Source organism: Salarias fasciatus (genome assembly GCF_902148845.1).
Source record: "Salarias fasciatus chromosome 7 unlocalized genomic scaffold, fSalaFa1.1 super_scaffold_4, whole genome shotgun sequence".
NCBI lineage: Eukaryota > Metazoa > Chordata > Actinopteri > Blenniiformes > Blenniidae > Salarias > Salarias fasciatus.
The window spans coordinates 17947220-17973765 of record NW_021941229.1 but is presented as its reverse complement, the minus strand read 5'-3'; the positions used below and the strand labels follow the sequence as shown (position 1 = coordinate 17973765).

At 41.8% G+C, this 26546-nt stretch overlaps 1 protein-coding gene across 3 annotated transcripts in view; it reads right to left on the bottom strand.

The window, feature by feature from the left end:
* rgs3a (regulator of G protein signaling 3a) overlaps positions 1–26546 on the bottom strand; it is a 124900-nt gene that overhangs the window by 85180 nt on the left and 13174 nt on the right. Inside the window, exons 2-7 of one of the 3 annotated variants that reach the window (XM_030084115.1) lie at positions 24298–24365; positions 4788–4869; positions 3722–3827; positions 2818–3253; positions 729–768; positions 78–436 (exon numbers count right to left, since the gene is read on the bottom strand). In XM_030084115.1, coding sequence (XP_029939975.1) covers positions 78–436; positions 729–768; positions 2818–3253; positions 3722–3827; positions 4788–4869; positions 24298–24312 — 1038 coding nt within the window. In that variant the 5' untranslated portion in view covers positions 24313–24365. Of the gene's footprint in view, positions 1–77; positions 437–728; positions 769–2817; positions 3254–3721; positions 3828–4787; positions 4870–8367; positions 9042–24297; positions 24490–26546 lie in introns of those variants that run through there. The other 2 variants (XM_030084114.1, XM_030084113.1) reach the window with 2 other exon arrangements.

Here is a 26546-nt window from a genome sequence, read left to right as displayed (position 1 = left end):
AACATTCGTGGTCCAAAAATGGACAGAAAGATTATCTAAATCAGTAACGGTGAAAATCAACACAGTGACCGACCTACCTGAACAAATATGGGGAAGATAAGGATCTTGGGCGCCACTTTGACGTATCCATAGTTAGCATGCGGAGTATGTGAGCGGACGATTGTGCAGTTCTGATAGTTGGCGAAGTTGGCGTTTTGCTGCTGGTAGTTGGGTGCGCCGGTATTGGTGGAGGCGGACGACCCTTTTGATATTTTGGAGTTGTTGGATCGACGCAGGAAGCCCGTACGACTGGAGAGACCGCCGCCACCGCCACCGCCTCCACCTCCACCGCCCCCTCCAGAAAAGACACCACCACCTCCACCACCACCGCCACCACCACCACCGCCCCCCTGGGGCTGTGGACCAGGGTTTTGTCTCGTGGGATATAATCTGGCAGCTGGAAAACAACAGAAGGGGAAGCAGGTGAAAAAAATATATGTGAAACCATACATGGACTCTAAATGTGCAAAAAAACAAACTCATCAGAAAACTGAAAGCTTTGTATGAACATGAATTAAAGTTGTCACATAGACAAAAAGTGAATAAATATACTTTGAAGCTCAGTTTATTTTAGAGTATCTTGGAGTGAATGAAATCGTCCATTTGATCGATTGAAGAAATAAACTGAATCTCAAACTTGACTTCTGAAAACTGCCTTCACATGTATTGGAAAGCTCCGCATGTCTCACCTAAGGTTCCCTGGTTGTCTTGATAAACAGGCCTCAAGATCTGAAAACAGAACAATATAAGGTCACATCATTACTGACCAGGATCGTTTCAGAAACATGAAAACTGCACTGACAACAGAATATCATGATATTTTTAGAACAATAACAAAGCAGAACACGTCCCACTGTTTGGTTTCACAATGAAACAGTTTTATAATGACTGATGATATACTGCGGTGATATTTGGAGATGGGATGAGATGCAACAATACTGTTTTGTGAAAACAAAGAAGAATCTTTAGATATTTCTTTTCACTATCAGAGATTTTTTTGTTTTAAATTGGACAAGCAACTACAAAGTTTTCCGCTCGACATGACTTGATAGGAGTCATCACACGTTTTCATTCCAGTAAAGATGAAAAGCCCCCTAAATGTTTGAGACTATATCTTTAGCACTCTTTTTTGGCAGCCTATTGAGATGATTCATTTCTCCAGCAGAGGCCTGGAAAGCTTTTTGTGTGTGTGAGCCGAAGTGTTGTGTCTGCACGGTATGCCACCAACATGACCCATTTCCACAGGGCTTCCAACTATATTAAGCTCAGCCAAACCAAAATCTCACCAAATCCGTGCCTTCTTCTTTTTTTTCTTCTGTTTTGTTTAAAACGGGATATTGAGAATATTGAAAGATTTAAGATGCTGCCATGAATCTATTTTATCCTTAAGAAATACTGTCTGCTGTTTCTCGGATTCAGGTTGTGCCCTTCTCTCCATTATTGACCTGGGCTTTTGTTTTGGACTGTTCGCTGCACAGTTTTGCCAAAGCGCAGTCGTGTCCTCTAACTGAACCTAAAGCCTGAAAAGCAGGAGGATGAAGACGGACAAACATGAGAGGCACAGATGGAAACAAACACACTGCACACACACACACACACACAACCACTCCACTTCAAACCGCAAACAGACTAACAAGCAGGGACCCAGAGAACAGGAAAGGAAAGTCAATTTCACCTCATTATGAAAGCTACACGTGGCATTGGAAGGCGAACTTCAGTGTGTTTTATATGTTCTGAACAGCTGGACGACCCTCGAGAGCGATCACAGCTGCAGGGTCTCAAACACATCCTGAATCCTTTGATTCAATGTGTTTATTACCCTGCGCCGGCGGGCGGGCGGGCGGGTTAGTATTGTAGAGTTACACAGGTGTTAGCTGAGGAATTCAGATCAGTCTTTTTGATTTAACATTTGCTTTATTTCTTTCTTTTTATTTTTTTTAATGATGAAATCTTTTAACCCATATACAAGATCACTGAATGCAAAAAAGAAGCACATACTGTATAAAATGTCATATACATGTCATACTCTGCATGTACATGCATGTTACACAGAAACTGTATTTTATGCAACAGACCACTTGTGGACTACGGAAAGTTTCATTAATTATGCATTAAAGTAATAATTTAAGATAATAAATTCTTTCTCTTTGTTGTCTGACACAACTATTATTCTAAAGTTGTTATATGGCACACAGATAATGTATTTATAGGATATCTGTCAGATAAATGGCATCATGTACATTTGCTTTAGTAGGAACCATGTGTAGTTTGTAAAATGTGATGGAAAAGATATTCTCAAAACATATAAGCTGCAGATTCAATTCCTTATCTGTCCACATGTCAAAGTGTCCTTTAGCAAGACACTGAGCGCCTTGCATGGCAGCCACCTCCACCGGCGCGTGAATGTGTGTGTGAATGGGTCAATGTGATTAATGGAGGAGACGGCGCAAGTGGCGGAAAAGCTCTAAATAAGTGAAATCCATTTACCGTTTCCTTGATATTATCACTCCGTCTATTTACAAGACACTGAACTCTAAGTGCAATATGTGGTGCGTTAAAAAAAAAAAAAAAAAAAAGACACATAATGAAGAGGTCCAATAACGAAGGCGACATGAACCCAAATGGCCCAGACATGGTGTAGGTGCAGTCCGTCTATCTACCGGCGCCGGGGATGAAAGGTAAGGACACATATCTAGGATGAGTCACCATGTGACCGTGGTGAGGATGAGGAGGACGGAGGAGATGATGAAGATGCAGCCCACCACCAGTCTGCGGTACCTGGCTTCCAGGGTTGATGGGTGCTAGGATGATGTAGTTGTCCCCGTTAGAGGCCTTCACCCTGGTCCCCTTCAGAGTGGCGGTGTGGGGGTGGTGGAGGAGCCGCGGTTTCCCATCCAGCTCCTCGGCCGAGCCCCCCTGGGCCCCCCACGCCAGAGTCCCCATGCCCAGGCCGCCGCCGCCGCTTCCGGATTCGGAGCCGTTGACCAGGAGCCTGCGGGCGGCGGTGGCCCGGTGGTGGGCGGGGAGAGGGGGCACGGCCGGGGGGGTTTTACTCGCGCCGACGTCCGGCGCGCGCCTGCGGGTCGGCGGTGAGGGGGCGTCATAGTTTGAGGTGGAGGGTTTGTAGGACGGTCGGTGAATCAGGCCTTCGAAGTTGGGTTTGGCCGAGGGGCCTGTGCGCCACACCACCACCGTGATTTCATTGGCGCTGTTTCTACAACAAGATGAAAGAGGAAAATATGACGGTCTGCACGAACAGTTTGATCAGTAACTCAACAAATGGTTGTTTTTTTAAAAAGAAATACAAAAAAATCATGTCTTTATATGTAACTTATGCATATCAAACTCATAAAAACACAAAGTTTCTAAATAAAGGACAAAATGCAGAAGCATTTACAATTAAATTTCAGCTATGCTGTTAAATGCTGATAGGTATTGATGCCACAACATCCCTCACAGAGTAATACCCTCCTCACTTCAGAGCAAATTCAATCCTTATCCTCAGACACACTCTGCCTCAGAGGTCTTATTGAGGCACTCACACTTGTCAAAAATGGCAAGTGAATCAATAACGATGATAAAATTGACTGTTCAAATCCCTTCAGTGTTATATTTTTAGTAATTATTTGTCTTGAGTCAAAAATAAATCTTTAGAGGAGGTTCTTTAAACACTCGCATATACCTTATAGCGTGTGCCAAGTCCACACATTTCCACTGCTCCACCGGCTGACCGTTAAGCTGCAGGAGGGTGTCTAGTTGCTGCAGACCAGCCTGATCTGCAGGACCTCCTGCCAGAGTGTAAATAAAAAAAAAAAAAAAAAAAAAAAAACATGAGCACCATTCACATAGTTCAGACAAACACGGATAAAAATCATATTACGTTCAAGATTTCAATTCTGGTCAAAAACCTGAACACATAATACCAAATCAGGTTGGATTTGACTCTATTGCAGACATTTATCAGACAAGCTTAGCTGTTTTACAGAGGTTATGCTAGTGGCAGCAATCCAGTGGGATAAAAGTCAGAAGACCAAAAAAAAAACAAAAAAAAAAAAAAATAACAACTCTGAGAAAACAACACTCAGACTCCACGTTTAAAAGTAACCTGACAAACTAACGTTTGGTGTAGCAGTATCTGCCTGTTCTGGAATTTCTCAAAGTCTATGTTTAACAAACAAAAACATCATATTAAGAGATACTTTAAAAGGGAAGATGTGTAAGTATGAAAATTAATTTCTGATGGCATGCTATTTAGATGTTGTAATTCAAACTGCTTGGTAAGCCTTCAAATGTAGTTTGTATTGAAATTGTTGTACTCGTGGTTTTTCAATCAACTCTTTCATGGTTTTAATTTTAACCTCCATGACACTTAAACTGCATTCTAAAAACATGCTATTGATAAAGTTTTCAAAAGCTTCAACAATTGCTTGTTTCTTATCATAATTTCCCCTCAAAACAAAGAAAAAAAGGTTAGGAAAAGCCCTTGACCCCAGGCTTTGAAAATCACTCTAATATACAATATTCTGAACTATACAGTGTAGTAAAAACTCTGAAGCATATCTATCAAAATTAAGATTGTTCTTATTAAACATAGGTAATAAAATGTATGTTTGATGACAGATCATTGTGTTTATGCAGTAGAATTTGTCTTTTTTTTTTTACATTATTTTACAGTTTATCTGAATTAAGAACTGCTATGCTATTTTCATAAACTGAACAAGGACCAGTGATGTGCGTACAAAACTTGCCTGGATCAACAGCCTGCACTCTCACAGGGGAATCCGAGCAGATGGTGAATCCATACCCATCCTTTCCTCGAAGGATGGTCACCTGCACAACACACACACACACACACACGAGCAGACAGAGTCATTTTGTGATTAAAATGATAGGAATCCACTTTCTCCCCGACTACCTGGGGGACCAAATGGAGCATGCTGGCAAAATAATCAACTTCCTTCCTGAAGCACAATTAACCAGATTTGTATTCTGCTTGGACTTCCTATTAAAACTGTCCTGACAGCAGTTTCCTGGTGAACCCAATTAGATGAGTTAAAGGCAGAAACAACTCCGCCGTTAAGAAAAAGACACCCTTTGTGTGTTACTTGTATTTGAGAAAGAAAATGAGTCGACTCAAAAGTAAAACACTGATTTGTGCTCTCAGATGCTTCCAGTTAGACAGCATACATCAGTGCTTAAATGTTACTAGGCAATTAAACACTTGGAAGCTGTCAAAAACAGGAATTGATATTTGCGTGAACCAAAAAAAAAAAAAAAACGAACAACTTTACACACCGAGACAAAGACCAATTATAGGCCAAAAGAAAACCCATAAGCATGTATAGCTGTGTGTGCAAAGACTATTGCATTCATGACTGGAAGAGACTAAAAAAAAAATAATGATTTTTATTAATTTGTTTTGTTAAATAGCCAAATCTGCTCTCATATAGACTGTATAAGACACAACTCTCCAGAGTAACATCTCTAAATGAGTTCCTGTCATATCCTGCTGATGTTTCCATTAACTTCTATAAAATAATTTACAAAAGATGCATTTATTGTGACATATATAATTTTTTAACAGAAATGTTTATTCAAGTACCCATGTGTATGAATCATGAAATATCCAACACACACACACACAAAAAAAACCCCAGCATTTATCTGTTGAAATCCTCACACGCATACTCAAACGCTGACGGCTCGTTCCCATTGTCTCTCTTCTCTCGTGTCATCCAACATTCGCTACCTGTGCCCGAACGTCTGAGCCAAAGTCAACAGATATCCATCCAAAACATCTCACTTTCCACATCATGTGCTGACAAGCAGGAGCCCAAAGCACATAGGACGACCCCCCCCCCACTCCTCTCCCCCCTCTTCTCCCTCCCCCTTTTTGTTTCTACAGATGAGTATTACTGCAACTTTATATGGCTAAATTACAAAGTCTGCCCGTGAGCAACATGCAGCAAACATGCAGCAACTTGGAGAAATATGGTGATTATTCAGCGGCCTGAAGCTTGTTGTGACCCTAAAATGTCTCGTGCTATTGCGGTTTCTTCTAGTCCACCGACGCTGTGTGCCCTGTGTCAGACCGTTAGGGGGAAACAATTCTTCAGCTGCATTTTTCTAACCCTCAGTCCATTTCTGTCTACCTTCAGATTTCTATACTAGTTCAGGCTTTAAAAAAAAAAAAAGGGGATAAACCAGTATTCCAAAAAAATAAGAACAATGTTTTTTGACTCACGTTTTGTCATGACTATTAAAATTTGTTTTTCAGTACAAGCCAAAGGAGCATTCATAATGTGAGTTTCTTGTGAGAATATGCACTTTGACAGGACAACCTTTATGATAAAGCGGTTGACCTTATCCTCCAAGGCCTGAAAAAAAAAAAAAAAAATGCAGGGACAGAAAACTAAAGACACGAAGAAAAATACAATTCCGCAGTGGAGCTGTTGTTGGTGTTATATGATTGTACAGTAATCATCCTCAACTGTGAGTTCGCGTGGAGAATTCACAAATACGTTGGGGGAAAAAGAATGATCTAAAACAAGAAAGATGTTAGTTGAAGAGAAAGATTTTTGAGATTATAGACAGGGATAAACAGATAAAAACAGATTAAACAAAGCTGAAATAGGGCAGTGGGACATGCAAAAGTGACAGAAATAAACATAAGACAAAGACAAACAGATGTATGGCTTATAAAAAAAAAACATGACATTTTACTGGAATTAAAGATGTGAGATAAAAAACACTCATAAAACATTTTTGAAAGACGGGCTCAGGGGTTGGAACATGACATAAAAGAGAGAAAAGCAACTGTGTGACTGACTGTGGCTGAAAATGAACAGAAAAGAAGTAGAGATCCATCAATCATGCCTCATCTATCTGTCTGTATCTGCCCGGGTCTTTTCATTAAAAGCTTTTTCAGACAGAGGCTCCTTTTTAAAAGGGGCTCTCAGAGCTGCCTAATTTGGGGCAATTCGTCCAAAAACCCTGAGCCTTGAGAGTGTTAATTCAATTTGTGAGAACAGTAGAGTCCAGGCACTTGGACTACCTCTGGGCTGCCTGGGAAAAGCAGCCTGATGTCCTCTATTTCCACTGCTCAATGAAAGCTGAAGGATTATTTTCAAAGTGAAAAGAGAATACCAGACTGGGAATCATCCACCACATCAGTACCAATGTTTGGAGACTAATTTCCTGTAATGCACCAATCTCAAGACATAGTACTGAAATCAGTGAAGAGAAATGGAAGGAAATAGCTGGTAGTAGGCATGAAACATTTAAAGTGTAAAAGCCGGACCGTTCTGATTAATTTCAACAACAGGGCAAGATTGTACTTTTCTTATAAGGGATTTTTGATACAGTCAAAGGAAAAAAAGAGAAGCCCTGGACTCCATGTGTGTACAGTATGTGTTCATGCATGTGTGACCGAGCTTTTCCCTTTCTACAGTCACGCCTCGGTGCTTCTGCAGCACCATCAGCTTCAACACGACTTCAGGAATAGCGCGAGCAGAAAACTGCCGATTCCCCGTCTGATGATGACGGTGCACGTCTTGTGGAGCAGAGGCAGGAAAGTAAACCTGCTGACAGTTAGAAGAATCTAACAAACAATAACTGTGAGTGATTTAACAATGTTATGTGGGTCAGCGTGTTCGGTGGCTGCAGCAAAACGCACTCATTTGTCTGACGTGGTATGCAGTGTTTTGGCATGTGAGCTCAACCTGATATCGCCAACCAGTCCAATTACTGTAGCCATTTTTAGCCTCATCTGCATATTTTGCTTATCTGCAGTCAACTAAATTACGCCCTTACGTGACCCCTGTTTTTTTTGAAAGTGCATTTTCACTGGCTTCATGGCAGGCGAAGCTACATCGGTTCAAAACACTGCGAATATTTACCTCCTCTTGCATATTTTCAATCCGCCTCTCGCTATGTGAAGGGTAAATAATGTGAAGGGCACACGGCTGGTGCTACTATCGCATGAAGCACACGCCATCATATCTTCCCCCCCCCCCGTCCGCTCACGGGCAGCTTTCCGGCTGTGTTGGAAAACGCAGCGTAAAGTTCATTTTCTTGTGTGCAATAATACGAGGACGCAGTGGTGTGGAAACGGAAACCATGCCCACTAAATTTTTCATACTTTCCTCGTGTGTGAGAGAGAGTGTGTAAGCCAACTATGTTCTTGTAGCTTAACTTATAAATCATACAGGCACTAATATCTCTCAAACTTTTCAATCACTGTACACACACTTGAAGACCTTCACTTCCTCTTCTCTACCCTTCGCTTCCAGCTTTTTGGTTTTTTTTTTTCCCCTAACAGAGACACACCTGAGGCAGCCTACAGCCGATGCAGAGGTGGCACAGCCCATGGATGGTGTGTATCACACCACCGCCTCCTCCTACTCCTCCTCGTCCTCCGTCGCCAGAGTTCAAGTCCGCAGCCAACACGCACACGCTCCGCCGTTGGCTTTCCACCGGCCCGGCCCCTCTGCAGCCCGAGTACCGCCACAGCCTCCTCTGTGCGGCGGACTGCGTCCTCCTGGGGCTGTGCTCCGGGGTCTCGGAGGACTTCAGGGTGTTGTGGATCATCTCTCCAGCCAGAGATGCCCGAAGTGTGGCTGAGTTGAATTTCAGTTGTGCAATGTCCAGAACTTTGCAGTGTGATATTGTTTCTCACCTTGTAGAAAAAGTAAACAAGAACTCAACCCCCCCAAAAAAGTTCCTGGAGATATCTTCTCAGCCAAACTGGCCTTCAGTCCGAATGAGTCGGTTCAATTTTCTCTTCCGTCCAGCAGAATTGGTATCACTTTGCCGCCGACCTCCAGCTGCATTTGTTTTTCTCGTCAAGGTCTGTTGGTAATGACTCCAGACATCAATGCACACTCCTGCATGCAAGTTAACACTCGGAGCCGATCACTTCATCCACAGCTGCAGATTCACTTTTCCCAATTTCCGTTTTCTCCCCTTCTGTTACCCTTTCTTCTCTCCTCTTGCATTTGATCTGTCCTGCGATGAACTGTCCCCGTCGCTCTGCGGCCCGAACGCCACAAGTTGCGGCAGCGCCCGAGATCAGCTGTGTGAGAGTGCGAGGCGGCGTCATGCAGGCGAGACTGGAGCTGGCTCGGCCTGCTCGGGCCACACTGTAGCTCCTGGCAGGGGCGCTCATGGGAACTCTTCAACAGCAGAAGAATAGGAGGAAGTGCCTCCCACCGCCACCCCCCCCATCCATACACATACACACTCGTGCACTTATGCATACCTCGCCATCCTACAGGCAGAGCAGCTTTGTGTGTCTGCCCCCGATAAGGCCGGTTTGCTTCCTGAGTCCACACTATGAAGCTGTGAGAGGTGCTGCGGGCCTCGGTCTCCCGTAAATATACTCAGCGGTGAGTAATGCAGGTGGCACAAGCGAGACATGTGTAAAAGGCTGGACTTTCATTGGAAGTGTGGGAAGAGTCCGAGCGTGCAGTCGCTGCAGAATCGAGCTTTCAGACAATGTGAACTGTAAACGGAAACGATTCTGATTGCTTACGACTCCTGGGAAAATTTTAATGATCACAGTTCTCTACAAAAAAAAAAAAAAAAGGCAGTAACGGTGGAATGTGAAGCGACACTCTTCACTCTCACACACACACACACACAGAAGCTTCAATCGAACCTCACACCTCATCAGCCTGGTTCCAGCGGGGCTCCCAGGCCCCCCAACCTCCGCTCAGACATGAGGCTTGTTTGTTATGCTTTCAACTTCCATATTTCCTCTGCTTTTCCTTTCAGTGGCTAGCCCTCACCTCCAGTTATACAACACGGAAATTCACAGGTCTGCGATCTCTGAACAACCCCCCCCCCACCTACTCCACTTCTCATTCTGTACCCAAAACACTACATCTGTTTTTGTTTTCAATATCCGTATGTCTGGGAAAGAGGCGGTATAATCTGAAAAATATGAACAACAAGCAGCTAGGTGGCGGCGCAGGAAAAAAGCCTGTTGAATTACAGCTAAAACAGTTCAGCCGCATTAATTCCCAGCGTGCGTTGTCTTTTTTTTAATCGTTTGGATGTCTGACTCATGGAATGAAACACGGACAGAGAAGTGACGGAGAAAGAGCGGGGTGAAAGAGGAGCAACGCTGCACTAGTCTCTACACTGTTAATAAAGTGGCAGAAAGGGCCGTTGTCTTAAGATCCCTTCATTCCAGTAGTAATGGCAGCTTTTCCCTGTTTGCCTTTTCAAAAGGGCGAGGGTTACCCGTCAAGCGCACAAAAACACTTTCTCTCTCTTTCAAGCTGCGCTGTTCACCTCTAAATAGGCAGAAGGACGGATTAGAGGGAGCGAAGAAAAGGAGAGAAGAAAGCATGTCTTAGGGAGAGAAGTGAAAGAAGAGTTTGAAAGGCTTGTCTAGGAGCCAGACGAGGCCAATCTGGTTTTTAGTAGTGTGGGATCTCGCTCTCTTTCTGCCTCTATCCATCTCTCTTGCTCTGACCTGAATAAACAGCTATCAAAAGAGGAGGCGTCTTCCGAGCCAGTGAACACGCGGGACGGGTCTAAGTTCGGGGTCACAACTCAAACAGCCGATGTTCGACAAACACATTCATAACTACACCTCAGTCAAACTAATGAAACTGTGCGTTTTAGCCAGTTAGTAGGTTGGTTTCAACCTTCAATTCTGTTAGGAAAACCTTCAATAAATCACTTTTCTGTCATGAAAAGGTCTTTTTTTTTAATTAATTCTTTTTTTAATGAATAACAAACTGATGTGCAAAGATCACCTTTCATTGGATTCTCCGGCTCATTGCAGTTTAACAGTCAAGGCCTCAGTTAAGGACAAAGCATGAGGTGGAAGGAAACAAACTCGCCGCCGTACATTTGTTAAGTGTTTTTTTTTTTAAAAGACACAAGAAAGGGGAGATGGAAAAAAAAAAAAAACATTCATCCTGTCCTGATTTTGCAGAACAGAAAAGATGAGCCGTGTCCAAGAAGCTAACAAAAGAATACTTTCTGGCAACAGAACTAACAATTCCTCATTTATTTCGAGACGCCAGCCAGAAAATCTGACCTCTTCGTCCTCTTTGGAGCTCACCTCGCCCTTCCTTCCCATCTTTCCCGTCAGACACAAGTGTCAGACCCATTTACACAGCGATGCTTTAAGAGCTAATGCTAGCTGACAAGCAAAGTGATGCAGGAGGACACGCTGTCCAGGGCGCGACTATTGTTAATATTCATGAAAACTGTGCTCACTTTAAATGATATGAAAAGCCTGTTTGGTTTTTTTTTGGCTTGTTTGTTTTTGGTTTCGGTGCCTGTGGACACACTTGAATAAATACTGAGCTGTCAAGTGAAAAAAAATGAGCAGTTTCCTGTGATTTCTTGTAGTGAACATGTGTTGGAGAAGCTAACATTTCAAAAGTCGCTGTTGTGTATGATTTACTTGGTGGGAGTTATAGTTCCCCTCTGCTATAAACATCTTATCCTCTGCTAAATAACACAAAATGTTCTAAACATAATGATTAAACTATTTCAATAGCAGCCTGGACGACATGTCAAATAATGCATGATGTAAAACAAAGCAGTCAGCTATCAAATATAAAGAAGGAAACATGCAATTATCTCAAAAATTCACAACCAAGATGCCCGTTTTGCCTCAGAATAAGAGGTCTGCTCTAGTTGAATGCCAAATGCTTTGCATTTTCTAAAGAAAAGATGTTCAGCTTCTGATTAATGGAGAATTTGTTGATGGACTTGTTTTAAGCGATAGTGTGTCAACAGGTGAACCTGGTGTTGAAAACACTCCTCCATCAGCTCTGATCAGCATTCACACCTGTTTTCACCCCTAATCATGCATTCTGTGAATTTATAATAAAACACAGTCATATTTATGACTTTATTAGTGGCACTTCGGTAAAATTTTAAATAAAAAAGGGGGTCAGTCAACAAGTTGTGAGCATCCCGCATATGTGCTGTTAGGTTACAGCTGACTCTTTAAACTTAGTGACTTAGTTTAAACAGGTTAGAAATGTATTAATAGTCAAATTAAAAAAATTCAATTTCTTTATTTTTAAAATTATATTTTAGGAGTAATATTGTGCTTATTGGTGTCTGTTTATGGCCATGTCTGACTTCATGCCACTGAGAAGTGTTGTGATAAAAAAAAAAAAAAAAAGTGAAAATAGAGCTTTTTAAGATTTGTTCCATCTGAAACTGAAATGTGGTAGAATTGCAGTTTCAAGCTCTATTTACCATAAAACAATAGATGGGAAACAACACAGTTTTTGTTTTGATTTCAGAAAACTTTCACGTCAAAACATTCTCGATAATGATGGAAGTTCTGATCATTTCTCATTTCAGAGAAGTTGGATTGTTGCGCTGTGTGCAATAAATCAGTGACTCACAACGCCATTGTTTTCAACCGGCAGCCAACGGAAGTTTAACGTTTCCACTTAAACAGAGAGTCTGTCTCTCTCTCTCAAAATCAAACCCAAGATGGACAGTATTTATTTCTACATAATCATTTCCATTCTGGAAGGTTTGCTCTCACTAAAACAGAAAGTCAGGAAGTCTTGGCATTAATGTGACTTGGCCATCAGCTTGTGCCGCTTCAGTATCAATGACCATCAGCTGCTTTAGTGTTTCCACTTCTGAGAAGCTACAAGCCAGTTTTAACAACATGAGAAGCAAAAGCTACAGATATTTGTGTGCAACAGACTCACCAGCCACTTTATTAGGTAAGTCATGGCAGGAACTCACATGCAGAAGTGGTCAACAACATAGTCAACACAACAGAACGACAAACAAATTTGATTTCAGTAACTTTCAGTGTGGCATGGTAGTCTGTCAACCGGGTTGTTCTGCGTTGAAATTGTCGATCTCCTGGGATTTTAACACACAACCATCTCTAGGGTTTACATAGAACAGTCCAAAAAGAAAGCGAAAACACTGAGTGAGTTACCGTTCTCTGGGTGACACTGCCTTACTGATGTCGGAGGTCAGAGGAGAACGACCAGACTGGACCGAGATGATAGAGAGGCAGCAATAAATCAAACTCCCACTATTTACATTACAAGGTTGTAAATACAGAAAACTATCTCTGTGGAACCTTGAAGCTGATGAGCTCCAATATCAGACTGCACTGGGAATCACTCCTGTCAGCTAACAACAGGAAACTGGGGCTGCGGTCTGCAGAAGTTCTCCAACTCGGAAAATAAAACCTTGGACAAATACTGCCTGGTCAGTTCAGGGTCAAGTTCTGCTGCGACATTCAAAAGGTAGAATTTGGAGAAGACAACAAAAGAGTATGGATCCTTCTGCCTTTTATTAATGTCTCAGACTTGTCGCACTTTTAAGAGTCTTTTTAACTACAAGTTTTTTTTTAAGATTCCTTTCTAAATGATTAAGCAATTAAAAAAATAACTCTTTCTTCAACAAAATCACTTTTTTTTCCTCCAAAGAGAAAGCAAATGTTACTCTAAATGTCACACTAATCGAAGGCTGTACTTATTTATTTGCTGGCACAAAATGCCATTCCTGTGACTATTAATTCCAAATGCCAACAACACCTCCTAATACTGTCAAAAAAAGCATGAATGCCTTTTCGGCTTGGGGTAAATTGAATAAATGTTCTGCTCACAGTGACTCAGATTAAGCAAGGCGGCAGAAAATTGATTGGCACAGCATTTTTTAAGGCACAGTTTATCTCCAGAGAACGTGGTAATTAACTGAATACACATGAACAATATATTACCAAAATGCTTAGTTGTAAAAGTAAAGTCAACGGGGTTGGAAAATGTTCCTGAAATAGCCTTGTGGCTGTGTGAAGGACATTCCTTTGTGGATATTAAATATTATCTCCACCAACATCTCCAAAGCCTTTAACGAGTCCTGCGTACATCAGTGAAATAATTCATGTGTGTTGCAGTCGTCGTACTTTAAGAAAGTGTTTGTGTCAGTCAGGAGTGTGGAGGTAATGATACCACAGGGCTCTGTGCGTGGTCAGGGAGGCAGAGTGAGTAAAGAGAGGGAGATGACAGGAAGGAGGAGGTGAGCGGGGACAACGGCGATGGAGAAAATATGTGGAAGCGAGAACAAGGCATCAGAAAAGGGAGAAAGTCTAAAAGGTTTTCCATTCTCTCCTAATCTAGTCTGTGAATGTGCTTTCCTCCCACTGCTCCACTGCCTCCGTGAACTCCCCCTTGAGAGTGTCCCACACAAACCACACAATGTTACTCTGATTCACCCGGAGATAAAGAGGAAGAGAAAGAGAACAGGGAGGAGGGAGGGAGGGAGGGAGGCGATGGCGAGGAGGGAGGAATGGACCATTCACAAATACGGATGTACAACTTTTCCACATGACTGCTGCCCTCCTTGCTGCCGCCATGTGACGCTGAAAGCTCCTGATACTGTTGACGTTGTTGATGCTGCATCATTATTCAAATAGGAATAGAATGGATACAGACATACAGTACGGAACGAGATAAATGTAGCACTTGTAAAGTATGGAGTGAGAAGACCTGAGGTTTTAATGGATGTGTATTTATTACTTTAGTGAAAACTTAAATGTGTTAATACACTCACAATATGTGGACTTGTAATCTTCGCAGGGACAAAAAAAATTAAGGGCTATCTTGAAGAAAAGGTAAAGATTGAGGTTAAAGGTTAAGATGAGGCAAAGTATGGTTGAAATTACTATAAATTGATGTAATGTCCCTAAAGTACCAATCGTGTACAGTCTGTAATACACTGGTGGTGAAGTGACTCCTCTGTTTAATCCCTTACAGAGAGCCCATATGACCGCGGCCTTCCAGAGAGTTCTCATCCTGGATTGTTTCCAGAGCAATACGGATATGTTTCAGTGTCACACTGGTCTGCTGAATAGCTCTAACTGTCAGCCACTCCGGGACCCTGCAAGACATAATGGTCACTTTTCAGAAGGAAGAACCATTTGTGGCCGACCATAACCAATTTGGGGATACTTAGTAATGACACCGGCCAATTACTTTCCCTTCTTCATGAGTTATTTTAATAAAACTCTCAGGGGAGCAGTAATTTTATTTTCTTATTCACAACCCAGAAGAAAACAGTCAATTCTTGAGTGCATGTTATGTCTCAAGCTAAATGTTGAGTGTGTCATCTCAAAAAGAACAACGGGTCCTTTTCTCATATAGACAACTGCTTCCAATTTACATGACATTAGCGGTCTAATTAGTTACGAGTAGTGGTGCATGCAAATCACCGGATAAACGAATAAACGTCTGCCTCGTTGCAGCATCAGAGATATTAGTCTGTTAGTGTTTGATTCATGCGCACGGTGCTGTTTATCTGTCATGCAGGCACAAGTTGAGGCAGATCTGTCAGATCTGTCTGTCACAGCGAGAGATGGGAATCGATAAGATGTTCAAGATTCTGATTCCATTTTCGATTCTGTGCTTTACAGATTCTCTTATGAACTCTCATTGGGAAAAATGCACAAGGAGCCACTCATTTAGCGCCAACAGTTAGTAATAGCAGATTTTACAATGAGGTAAGTGGGACCAACGTGACAGGCAGTGTTAGTTAGTTACCTGGAGTATTAGCAGCAGAGGATGCGCTAACATTGACGCTGCTGCTGGCCGTTTGCAATCAATAAGAGACCTGTTTGCAAAATTGGCAAATTGTTTCAACAAACTTAAACACTGACACTCAGAACAACAATGATTTGTCTGGAAGATGTCTAGATAGGGCAGGAATGAAGTAGGCACTAAATCAATGTTAATATGAAGCAAATATCACTTATTAAAAGGTCAGGGTTCTCAAATTAGCAAAGAAAACTTAAGAGTTCACAACTGGGGGTTGCCGTTTGGTTCCCATTTCAAGTCACAAGGGAAAACTGACATCTTTTAAGCAGTCTCCCTTTATCATCACCACATGTTCAAGTTTTTAACCTTAAAAAAGTTTGACGAAAAGTAGTTTTTATATATGAACCTTGTCAAGCAGTTACAATGAAGATGCATTTAAAAAGTAATTTATTATTCATTCATTCAATCCACAACATGATACGTTCTGAGGCTCCAAACTATTTTTGTCTTCAGAAGCTGCTATTAATTGAAAGTTGTAGCTTTTCAGTTATGCTTATTAATATTTGGGGCAGATTGGGAGCTTTCCTCTAGCTGCAGAAAGTTAAAAGAAGTTTCCATTGTCCCTGCTCTCGAGGTCTGTCCGAATGTTTTATTCAAATGTTGCCGGGGCTGAAGTGCTGTAGTGTTTGCTGACGACAGAGTTGGATTGCATAACTGGACTAAAAGTGGCACAACACTTTCCTTCAAGTGTTTTCAATCACACTCCAGTAATCTGCTCCATCATTAGCAGCATAGAAATACCAGTAAGATATCATATGCCTCTTATTTACTCTCTGGCCTTTCCCTCTAGTGTACACTAGTCTCAAAGAAAAAATTGGAAAATAGCTAAAATAAGCTCATATTGAATGTTAATAGGAACCAAGGGTCAGGTTTCCATGAAAGTACATCTTTGTAAATTCAGAATCCAGTAAGATTTTTGAGCTACAAAGAATTTAATCTTTGCTATTGTGAATATTGTGAAGAAAATCATTTCTTTGGAGAAACAGAGGGTTGAGTGACTTATGGAATAAAGCTAGAACCCATTTTACGGAAATAATGAGTGAGGGAGAAATATGTCTCTTTGGTTTACAGGGCACCACTTTATATTTACAATCTCATTTCATGCACATAAAATGCACTTCTTTGACTCAGGTAACTTACATTTTACATTTTTTTTCACCGTTTAACAGTTACATCATGATAAATGTAACATTCTCCTGTTTAATGCAGAGAGAACAGGCAAAAACCAGCTTGATAGAACAATAATGAATAAATTATTTCAATAAAAACTTAAATTACTTTAATAATTTGAAATGGGGAGGGGGCGGGGCGGAACGAGGAGGATGTAAGGTGCGTTTCGCACGAGCTCCGCTGGAATGTGGCTTTTTTAACACTTTTTTTATTACACTCTTGTACCTTTTTGCCGGTGTGAAGCCCCAACGTTGCAACCTTTACTTTTCAACTCTTTTTTTCGGTCGATGATGGCAAACCGAGGTAAAAGTGAAACTACTAAAGCAGGCCGCAGCAAGCCTCGGCTGTCACCTGAGCCGCAATCCCCTAAACAGCCGGACGCCGACGCCGATTCCAACGCCACTCTGTTGCGCAATATGAAGGAGATGATGGAGGAACTGCGCACGGATATGCTCAGTAAGTTTGAATCCACCATCTCAGTTGCAGTTAAAAGGGAGATCGTGGCCGCTCTGGAGCCTTTTGAGAACAGACTTTCTTCATATGGTGAATCCATCGCGGACCTCGAGCGCTCGGCTAATGCTCACAGCACGGAGCTAACCCAGCTCCGTGCTGATGTTAGTAAGTTATCCGCCACTGTGGACTCTTTGGAAAAGAAATGCGAGGACCTGGAAGGTCGTTCACGTTGGAATAATGTTCGCCTGGTGGGCCTGCCTGAGGGAACAGAGGGTCCTCGTCCCACCGAATTCACGGCCCAGCTCCTACAAGACATGCTCGGACTAGACAACAAGCCTGTGCTGGATCGAGCTCACCGCACGTTACGTCCCAAGCCCAAGGATGGTGAGCACCCTCGTCCTCTCATTGTTCGGGTGAATCTGTTTCAAGTCCGGAACCAAATCCTACGTCGAGCTGGTGAAGCATCTCCGCTGTCCTACATGGGCAAGAGGATCTCAATTTATCCTGATTTCACTCCGGCGGTTGCTAAGAAGCGGGCTGCCTTTGCCAAAGTAAAGAAGGAGCTCCATGCTTGTCCCAATGTCAAGTTTGGGCTTCTTTACCCGGCAACTTTACGCATCACTCTGCCCAGCGGGCAGACGCACAAGTTTGAAGATCCAACACTGGCTTTGAATTTCATTGAGAAGAACATTAAAAAGGGCGTTTCCCCTGATCTCACTTAGAAGATCTGCCTACCTGTCATTTAGCCACTATGGTTACCAACCTTGAGGACACCATTTGCCTTTAATCCTGCTGGTTGCCCTGTTTTGTTTGTTTTTTAATGCAATCAGCTCCACAGTTCTGTTATGACTGTGGTTGTGCTTTCCAGCCTGCACTTGTCACTCTTGACGGGTCAAGGTGAATATATGACTGCAAGATTCTCTCAGGCATAATTGTAGCCTCTGTGTCTCCCTAATATGGCACTAATGACTGTGAAATGCTACAATGTTTCTTTTTCTTCCTCTCCTCTCTTTTCCTTTTTTCTTTAAGGGTCAATAATACTGTACAAGTTACTGTTTTATTAGTTGGCTTCTATCTGGTTTAGCTTTATATACATTTGTTAATGTGTAATCCCATAGATTTTCAATGGTTAGTCACAATTCCAACACCTAGGTAGTTGTAGTTTTTTAGTTGTTTAGTATAAGCTCTCTTCTGAGCATTAGAAGGTGTGATTGTTGGTTCATCAAGGGGGTATTTTGCGCGCATCCCGTTTGGGGGGGATGCTTCGGCTTATGTTTATTTGGTGGGAGGGTAGGGTGGGTGGGGAAATGTGGGCATGTGTGTTCATACTTCTGTTATTGTTTCTTTTCCTTTTTGCCTTGTTTTGTTCACATCAGTCAACCTTCTATTTTCAATTTTGCATCAGGTCATCACTTTTATATAACCCTCTTGTTGCCTAACTATGACCTCGTCCAGTGTGACATCATCCAGTGGGTGTGCCATCAGATTCACCAGTTTTAACTGTAAAGGCCTAAATAACCCTATAAAACGAAGTAAAATAATGCACCACTTACATCACCTTAGTGCCCATGTCATTTTTTTGCAAGAAACCCACCTTAAGGTTTCGGACCACTCTAAATTGAAGAGGGGATGGATCAGTCAGATTTATCATTCTTCATTTCAAGGCAAATCTCGGGGTGCAGCCATTTTGATCCATAAATCGGTTACATTTCTGCATTCAAGTACTATTTCTGACCCCAATGGCAGATTTGTTATAGTTGCGGGTCAGATTAATAACACTCAGGTAGTCTTGGCTAATATTTATGCCCCCAATTATGATGATGATGCTTTCTTTAAACGCCTTTTTCTAACTCTCTCTGGTTTTTCATCACATCATTTAATATTAGGTGGAGATTTTAATTGCTGGCTAGACCCGCAATTGGACCGTTCCTCCCCAAGACCTTGTGCACCATCTAAGTCGGCTAAGGTAATACAGTCTTTCATGGAGGAACTTGCCCTCATTGATGTTTGGCGCTTTTTTAATCCGTCTATGAAAGTGTATTCATTTTTCTCCCATGTTCATCACACCTTCACCCGTATTGACTATTTTTTAGTTGATAACAGATTGCTCCCATCAGTGTCTTTTTGTAATTATGATGCTATTGTTATTTCTGACCACGCCCCTACCTCTATGAATATATGCTTCAAGAACATTAATCCTGCACTACCACTATGGCGTCTTAATACATGCTTACTTTTAAATGATGATTTTGTTAGCTTTATTTCACAACAAATTGATTTTTTTGTGAGCCTTAATAAAACACCGGATGTGTCTGCCTCAGTATTATGGGAGGCCCTGAAGGCCTACATCAGAGGGGAGATAATCTCATACACTTGTTATGAGAAGAGACTTAGAAAAGAAAAATTAACTAAACTGACACAACGTATATCTGAACTCGACAGGTTGTATGCTACGTACAAAATCCCCGAATTCTATAAAGAGCGCCTCTGTTTACAGGCTGAATTTGATGCTTTGATGACACAACGTACTACTGAACTCCTTCTACAAACAAGGTCTCAGTTCTATGAACATGGAGATAAAGCCAGCAAATTATTGGCACATAAATTACGTCAGGCATCAACATCTCACCTTATCCCACAAATTCATACGAACACCCACAATACCACTGAACCCAGGGAAATCAATAATGTGTTTAAAGACTTTTACATGTCTCTTTATTCCTCTGATCAAGACACCACTCCTGATTTTGATAATTTCTTTAAAAATTTGGATATCCCTTTGCTCGCTCAATCTGCTATGGAAGATTTGGAGAGGCCAATCTCTATTGCTGAACTTAATAGGTCTGTAAAATCTTTGCAAAATGGGAAAAGTCCCGGGCCAGATGGCTTTCCTCCCGAATTTTTCAAAAAGTTCTGGGACAAGCTTGCCCCATTATTATTGGAAATGTACAATGAATCCCTTGATTTAGGTCTCCTCCCTCAAACTCTCAATCAAGCGTCCATTTCCCTCCTTCTAAAAAAAGGCAAGGACCCATTAGCCTGCACCTCTTATCGCCCAATAAGTCTATTGAATGTTGATTTTAAACTACTATCGAAATTATTAGCACTACGCCTAGAATCTCATCTCCCCTCTATCATCTCTGCAGACCAAACAGGATTCATTCGGAATAGGCACTCATTCTCTAATATTAGACGTTTGTTTAATATACTTTATAATACATCCTCTTCCAACACCCATGAAGCTATAATCTCTTTAGACGCCGAAAAGGCATTTGATAGAATTGAATGGGATTACCTCTTCTATGCGTTAGATAAATTTGGGTTTAAGAATAAGTTTATTTCTTGGATTAAGTTGCTTTATTCAGCCCCACAAGCCTCAGTCAGGACAAATAATATTCAATCTGAATATTTCCGTCTGTATCGCTCTACTAGACAGGGTTGCCCTCTGAGCCCTTTACTATTTGCTATTGCCATTGAACCTCTCTCGATAGCCCTTCGTTCTAACCCCCTCATTACAGGTATTTTTAGAAATGGCTCTCAGAACAAAATTTCTCTGTATGCTGATGATCTTCTTTTATATGTCTCTAATTTGCCTGTTTCGGTTCCTGCTGCTCTGGCCACCCTTCACTCATTTGGTCAAATATCTGGATATAAACTAAATCTAAACAAGAGTGAGTTATTTCCCATTAATTCCGCTGCCCAGATGTATCCCTTGACAAATTTTCCCTTTAAAGTTGCCTCCTATAGTTTTGTTTATCTTGGTGTCCATGTTACACTCAAATTTGAAGACCTCTATAAGGCTAACTTTGCTCCTCTTTTGACCCAAATCCAGAAAGATTTTGAACGATGGTCTCTCCTTAATCTATCTTTGATCGCTCGCGTCAACTCCGTAAAAATGAATACACTTCCAAGACTCTCATACTTGTTTCAGTGCATACCACTCTTTCTCCCTCAGTCTTTTTTCCGTAAACTCGATAGCCTGATTTCCGAATTCATCTGGAACAAGAAAGTTCCTAGGCTTCGCAGACAATATTTGCAAAGACCGAAGTCGCTGGGAGGACTGGCCCTGCCTAATTTTAAGTTCTATTACTGGGCCGCCAACATTAGAATTTTGAAATTTTGGCTTCAATATGAGGCTTTTGATCCTCCCCCAACCTGGCTGGTCATGGAAGCAGGATCAGCAAACCCAGTCTCCCTAAAAGCCTTAGTGCATTCTCCTATTAATTCCTCTACTCTGCCTTACACCAAAAATGTGATTGTTAAGACAACACTTAAGATCTGGGTTCAATTTCGGCGCTTTTTTGGTTTACAGACGCTTTCCATTTATGCACCACTAGCAGCTAATCATGCCTTTCCTCCCTCCCTCATAGACAGTGTTTTTTTAAGGTGGACAAATTTTGGCATTCACAGCTTTAAGGATCTATATATCAACAATATTTTTGCCTCTTTTCAGCAACTTTCAGATAAATTCTCACTTCCAAATCAACATTTTTTTAGATACTTACAAGTCCGCAGCTTTGCTCATAACACATTTCCTTGTTTTCCTAATTTACCCCCTGACTCAGCTTTGGACAATTTTCTTACACCCATCTCTACTATTAAAGGCTCTATTTCATGTATCTATAATCAAATAAGTCTTTTACGTCCAGAGCCCCTAGGTTTGATAAAATCACTTTGGGAGGAGGACCTGGGGATGGTGTTGTCTGAGGAGATTTGGGCAGAGATCCTGAATCGAGTACACAAATCTTCTATCTGTGCAAGACACTGTCTAGTTCAATGTAAAGTCATACACCGTACCTACTATACCAAAGCTCGTCTAGCTAAGATTTATGATGGTGTCACTCCGGATTGTGATAGGTGTCAGCAGTCGCCTGCAAATTTAATACACATGTTCTGGGATTGTCCTTCTCTTCATGATTATTGGACTAAAATTTTTAACACCCTGTCAGAGGTGATTGGAGAAAGTATAAGGCCAAATGCTTTGACTGCTCTATTTGGGGTCACCTCTGCCTCCCTCCTCAGATCTAAGAGAGATGTACTTGCTTTTGCGACTCTGCTAGCCAGAAGATTGATTGTAATTAATTGGAAATCTACTGCACCACCCTCCTACACCCACTGGATTAGGGATACTCTATATTTTCTTAAACTGGAGAAAATCAGACTTTATTTAGCTGGCTGCCCCAGTAAATTTGGGAAATTATGGGGCCCTTTTTTTAAATTTGTAAAGAAGGATCTTCCACTCACCCCTGATTGATATGACTCAAACAGCTTAGAGAGGCAGATGCGCTATTTGTGTGATGAGGTCATATATTGCTATTTTCATTTGGGATGTCTGTCGCTACATTTATGACAATTAACTTTTAACAGACTGATGTGTGTTTTTTGTCATTCATTTCTTTCTTTTCCTTTTTTTTTTTTTTAAATGTAATTTAATTTTATTTTTAATAAATGTGTATTAGTTCAATATGTTGTTTATCTCTGCTTTTATCTTTTTTTTTTTTTTATTTATTTTTTTTTCTCTCCTTTCTATTGTTAAGGATTTTGCACATGTAAACCTTTTTGCTAATGTTCATGTAAAATTGTATTTCCCTGCAAAACTCAATAAAAAAAACATAAAAAAAAAAAAAAAAAATAATTTGAAATGGGAAAACATACCAAAAACATCTTCGGTTTAAAACATTTGGAGAGGCATCCCTTTGGGTGGATGCTTGTGATCAATATTCATACCGTTTTAAACGCTAAGGGACATCTGCATATGTAGTTAGAACAAGAATAGCAATGTTTTTAAGCCTTCTGTTCTTGCTTTTAAAACAGGACAACGTGCAGGCATAGTCGACTGCAGCCAAGCTGTTAAAAAACATGTTTTGCTGAGATTTGTCTGAAAAGTCGCTAGAGAGCGTGAAGTCTCTGAATACTGCACCTTCCCACTGAAGTCCAACATTGGCTGGCGTGAAGGAGCAGCTAGTAAAAATACATGCCATCCATATGCTAAACAGTCAGAGAGGTAGCACATGGAGCACAACACCAAGAATAGAGCGAGGGGTGGACACTCCAAGTAGGGAGAAAAAGGCCAATCCTCAAATAAAGTCCCTAATGAGCCATAACTTTTATCCAGTGGCGCACTGAGGTCTCTACACAGCAAAACATTTTTGTTTGTGTCCCTGCAGTAATTGCTGCTGGTTTCGCTGTCAAAATACGAACTCCATTAATCACTGTTTCCTTCGCCCTGCTGCACAATCGGTAAAAGTATCATCAGCCATTCATTCGTGTCTCGGTAAACAGTTTAAGAGGCCTTCCTCATTAATTTTTTAAGATTGCGTTGCTAACCGACAATGATAAAATTGGCTTTAAGAAGACTGTAAGGATGGGAAAGACGGTTAAGGGAAAACTGACTTTACATGTGGCTGCACAATTCTGCCCCTCTCCCTTCTCATGACAAGCCATCATTCTGCTCCACATGTGACTCACATGCAAGTGAGCCCTTTGACAAATATTGTCTTTCAAGAAATGACATGTTGCTCCCTTTGTGGCTCCGAGCGCCAACGCCTGACTCAATTAGTTGCCATGGTTGCCGAGAATGTGCAACACGGAATTCATGCAGTAAATATCTCACTGAAGGCGTATTTATGCATGACGAGGTTGTCGGACATAGTGCAGTGTCACGGGTCATCTGCTCTGTGCGTGCTTTATAAGCCTATCTACTCACTCTGCACGCACACGCAAACAAAAAATGTATGAAAATACATGCAGAGGCAAACATTGTTTTGCCTTTAAAAAAAAAAAAAAAAAAAGCGATGCATCAGCATTGAGAAGACGCCCCAAACTTCAAACACACAGTGACAGCAAGAGCACATGGCGTAAACACACTCCACACAGCATCTTAAACTTCCCAGATGTGTTTTTTTTTTTTAGGCTCAAGTTCAAATGCATTAACACAAAATACAAACAGTAAGAAAATCCAAGGATCTGAGTGAATTTAAGGTTTCTAAACACACAGACGAGTAATTTGAAGAAAACTGAATCCACTTACTGTTAAGCATTGCATATTCTCAGGGCGATTGGTCTCGGGGGCAGCACCATGGTTTGACAGCACAGCCTCTGAAATGTAGACAAAGGAATCACGGGCTGAGACAGTGCCTTTGGAGCACATTTCTGTCCACACCAATGCAAAACAGCCTTCTGGATGCACAAAAATAAAGTCCTCAAACAGTTCTGAGAGTCCATAAAAAGTGCCTCAGATAACAGATGACAACAAGCAATTATGGCAGCAGTTGTCTGGAGCAGCCTTTTGCTGGTCTGGGATTCAAACTTCAGACTGCATATTAAAGGAAGGGGAGGAAAAGAAAAAAAAGAAAGAAAAAAAAAAAAAACAGGCCAGGGCAGGCGGCGCGTCAAGGAAACTCCCGTAAGATGCAAGGATCCAACAAACTGCCCGAGAGAGGAATGGAAGTGAGAACAAGTGAGAGGGAGGGAAGCAGGGGGGAGGACGAGAGGGAGGGAAGTAGGGAGGGAGGGTTGAAGAAGAGAAAAGGAACTCCTCTCTCACTCTATTATCCGTCCGTCACGGGGCTCCTGGGAAGTTGCTATGGTTACAGGGACTCACGCCTCAGTGTCCTTTTAACTATCGCTCATAAAGGCAGCATTCAGCTTTGGGCCACAATGCCGATCCCCCACTTTCTCCTTCTTGCTTTCTTTCTTCCTGCCTTCTCTTTTTTTGTATCTGTCTGCTTCGTTCGCCTCATCTATACCTTTCATTGTCAAGTTCTTGCCTTCCTCTGTGTCCCTCACTTCACTCGGGGACACCCGTCCATCCGTCTCAAGCCACTGCAGCCATATGTCTATCCTTTCACTTATCCCTCTCTTTTCTATACTCTTCTGTCACACCCCATCTTTATCACTATAGAAGTGCCATAATCCCAGCTCAGACATGGAGAACTATGCAGGCACAACCACAACAACCCCAGCATGAGTCAAACGGCACAATATGGATAAGCAATCTTCTGTTAACACTGTGGAAAAGATATAATAACCTTATTCTAAACCTCCGCATACCGATCCGTCAATCCGTCCGTCTTACGTCCCGGGATGCTGGAGCCAGTCGTAGCGGGCAATGTGTGAAAGGTACAGTACACCCTGAACGGGTCGCCAGTCCCACACAGACCTTTGAAATTAATTTAAGCTATCTTAACACAGCAGAACGGTGATCCCTGTGGTGTCTTTAAAAGTTTTTCAGGAGACGCGAAGCGAAGAAGTGAAACATGCTTGTGGCAGAGACTTCTTCTTCTACCAGCTTTAACCAAATTAAGAGTATAATGATGGCAATGGGCAAATGGCCCTGTAATGGTATCTCAAAGCAAATTAAATCAGGTCTACTAGACTTGGTCATATGTCTTGGAAGACTTAACTAGCCAGCCCAGTCAGGGGAATCGCATGAACTGATGAAGCCGAGGATGAGTCTTCCAAGACATATGACCAAGTCCAGTTGACCTGATTCGATTTGCTTCGAGAAATCACTCACATTCAACGTTACCCCTTCAGCAAGCTCACCAACTGAGCTAACAAGCTGTGGGAAGAGGCTTAATTATCCCGAAAAACAACAACACATGTCCAAGAGAGCATGCAAATACCATAGAGAAGAGAAACAGCTTGGATAGAATCCAGAGTTTATTGCTGAGATGCAAAGGTACCGACCACTGTAACACCATGCCTTTACTCTAAATACACACATGCATACAGGTAATTCAGCGTCACAAAACCAGCTTCAAAAGCATGTTTTTTCTTTGTAGGTTTGTAGGAGGACACAGGAAAATCTGGACTAAAGTACACACACATGCAAACTATCGCCAAGCATCCGAAGTTTTGAATCCTAACTTTTAAATTCGGTAATTCTCTCATTTTCCTTTACTTTTGAATGCTCAAACACAAAGAGGAGCCACACTGTTTAAGTGAGAAATCAACGGCCAAGTTAAATTCCCCCAATCAGGCAGGAAAAGACTGACAGGACAGACACGAGAAGGTGAAAATCCAGAAAAATGTGCTCTAATTCCAGGTGACTTTCCAGAGAGTTGTCATACTAAAGGCCCGTCCATGCTTCACATGTACGCGTTTCCGCGTCCGCTTTGGAAGGTCCGCGCTCCACCGATGCGGACGCGCTTTCTCCCATGCTACATTTTGAGCTCAGCTGTGCGCGTCTCATGCAGGCGCGGTGATCCACGCAGCCTCGAGAAACTTTTCCGGCTCTACAGACTGTTTATCTGCTCCTTTATTACGGATTATTTA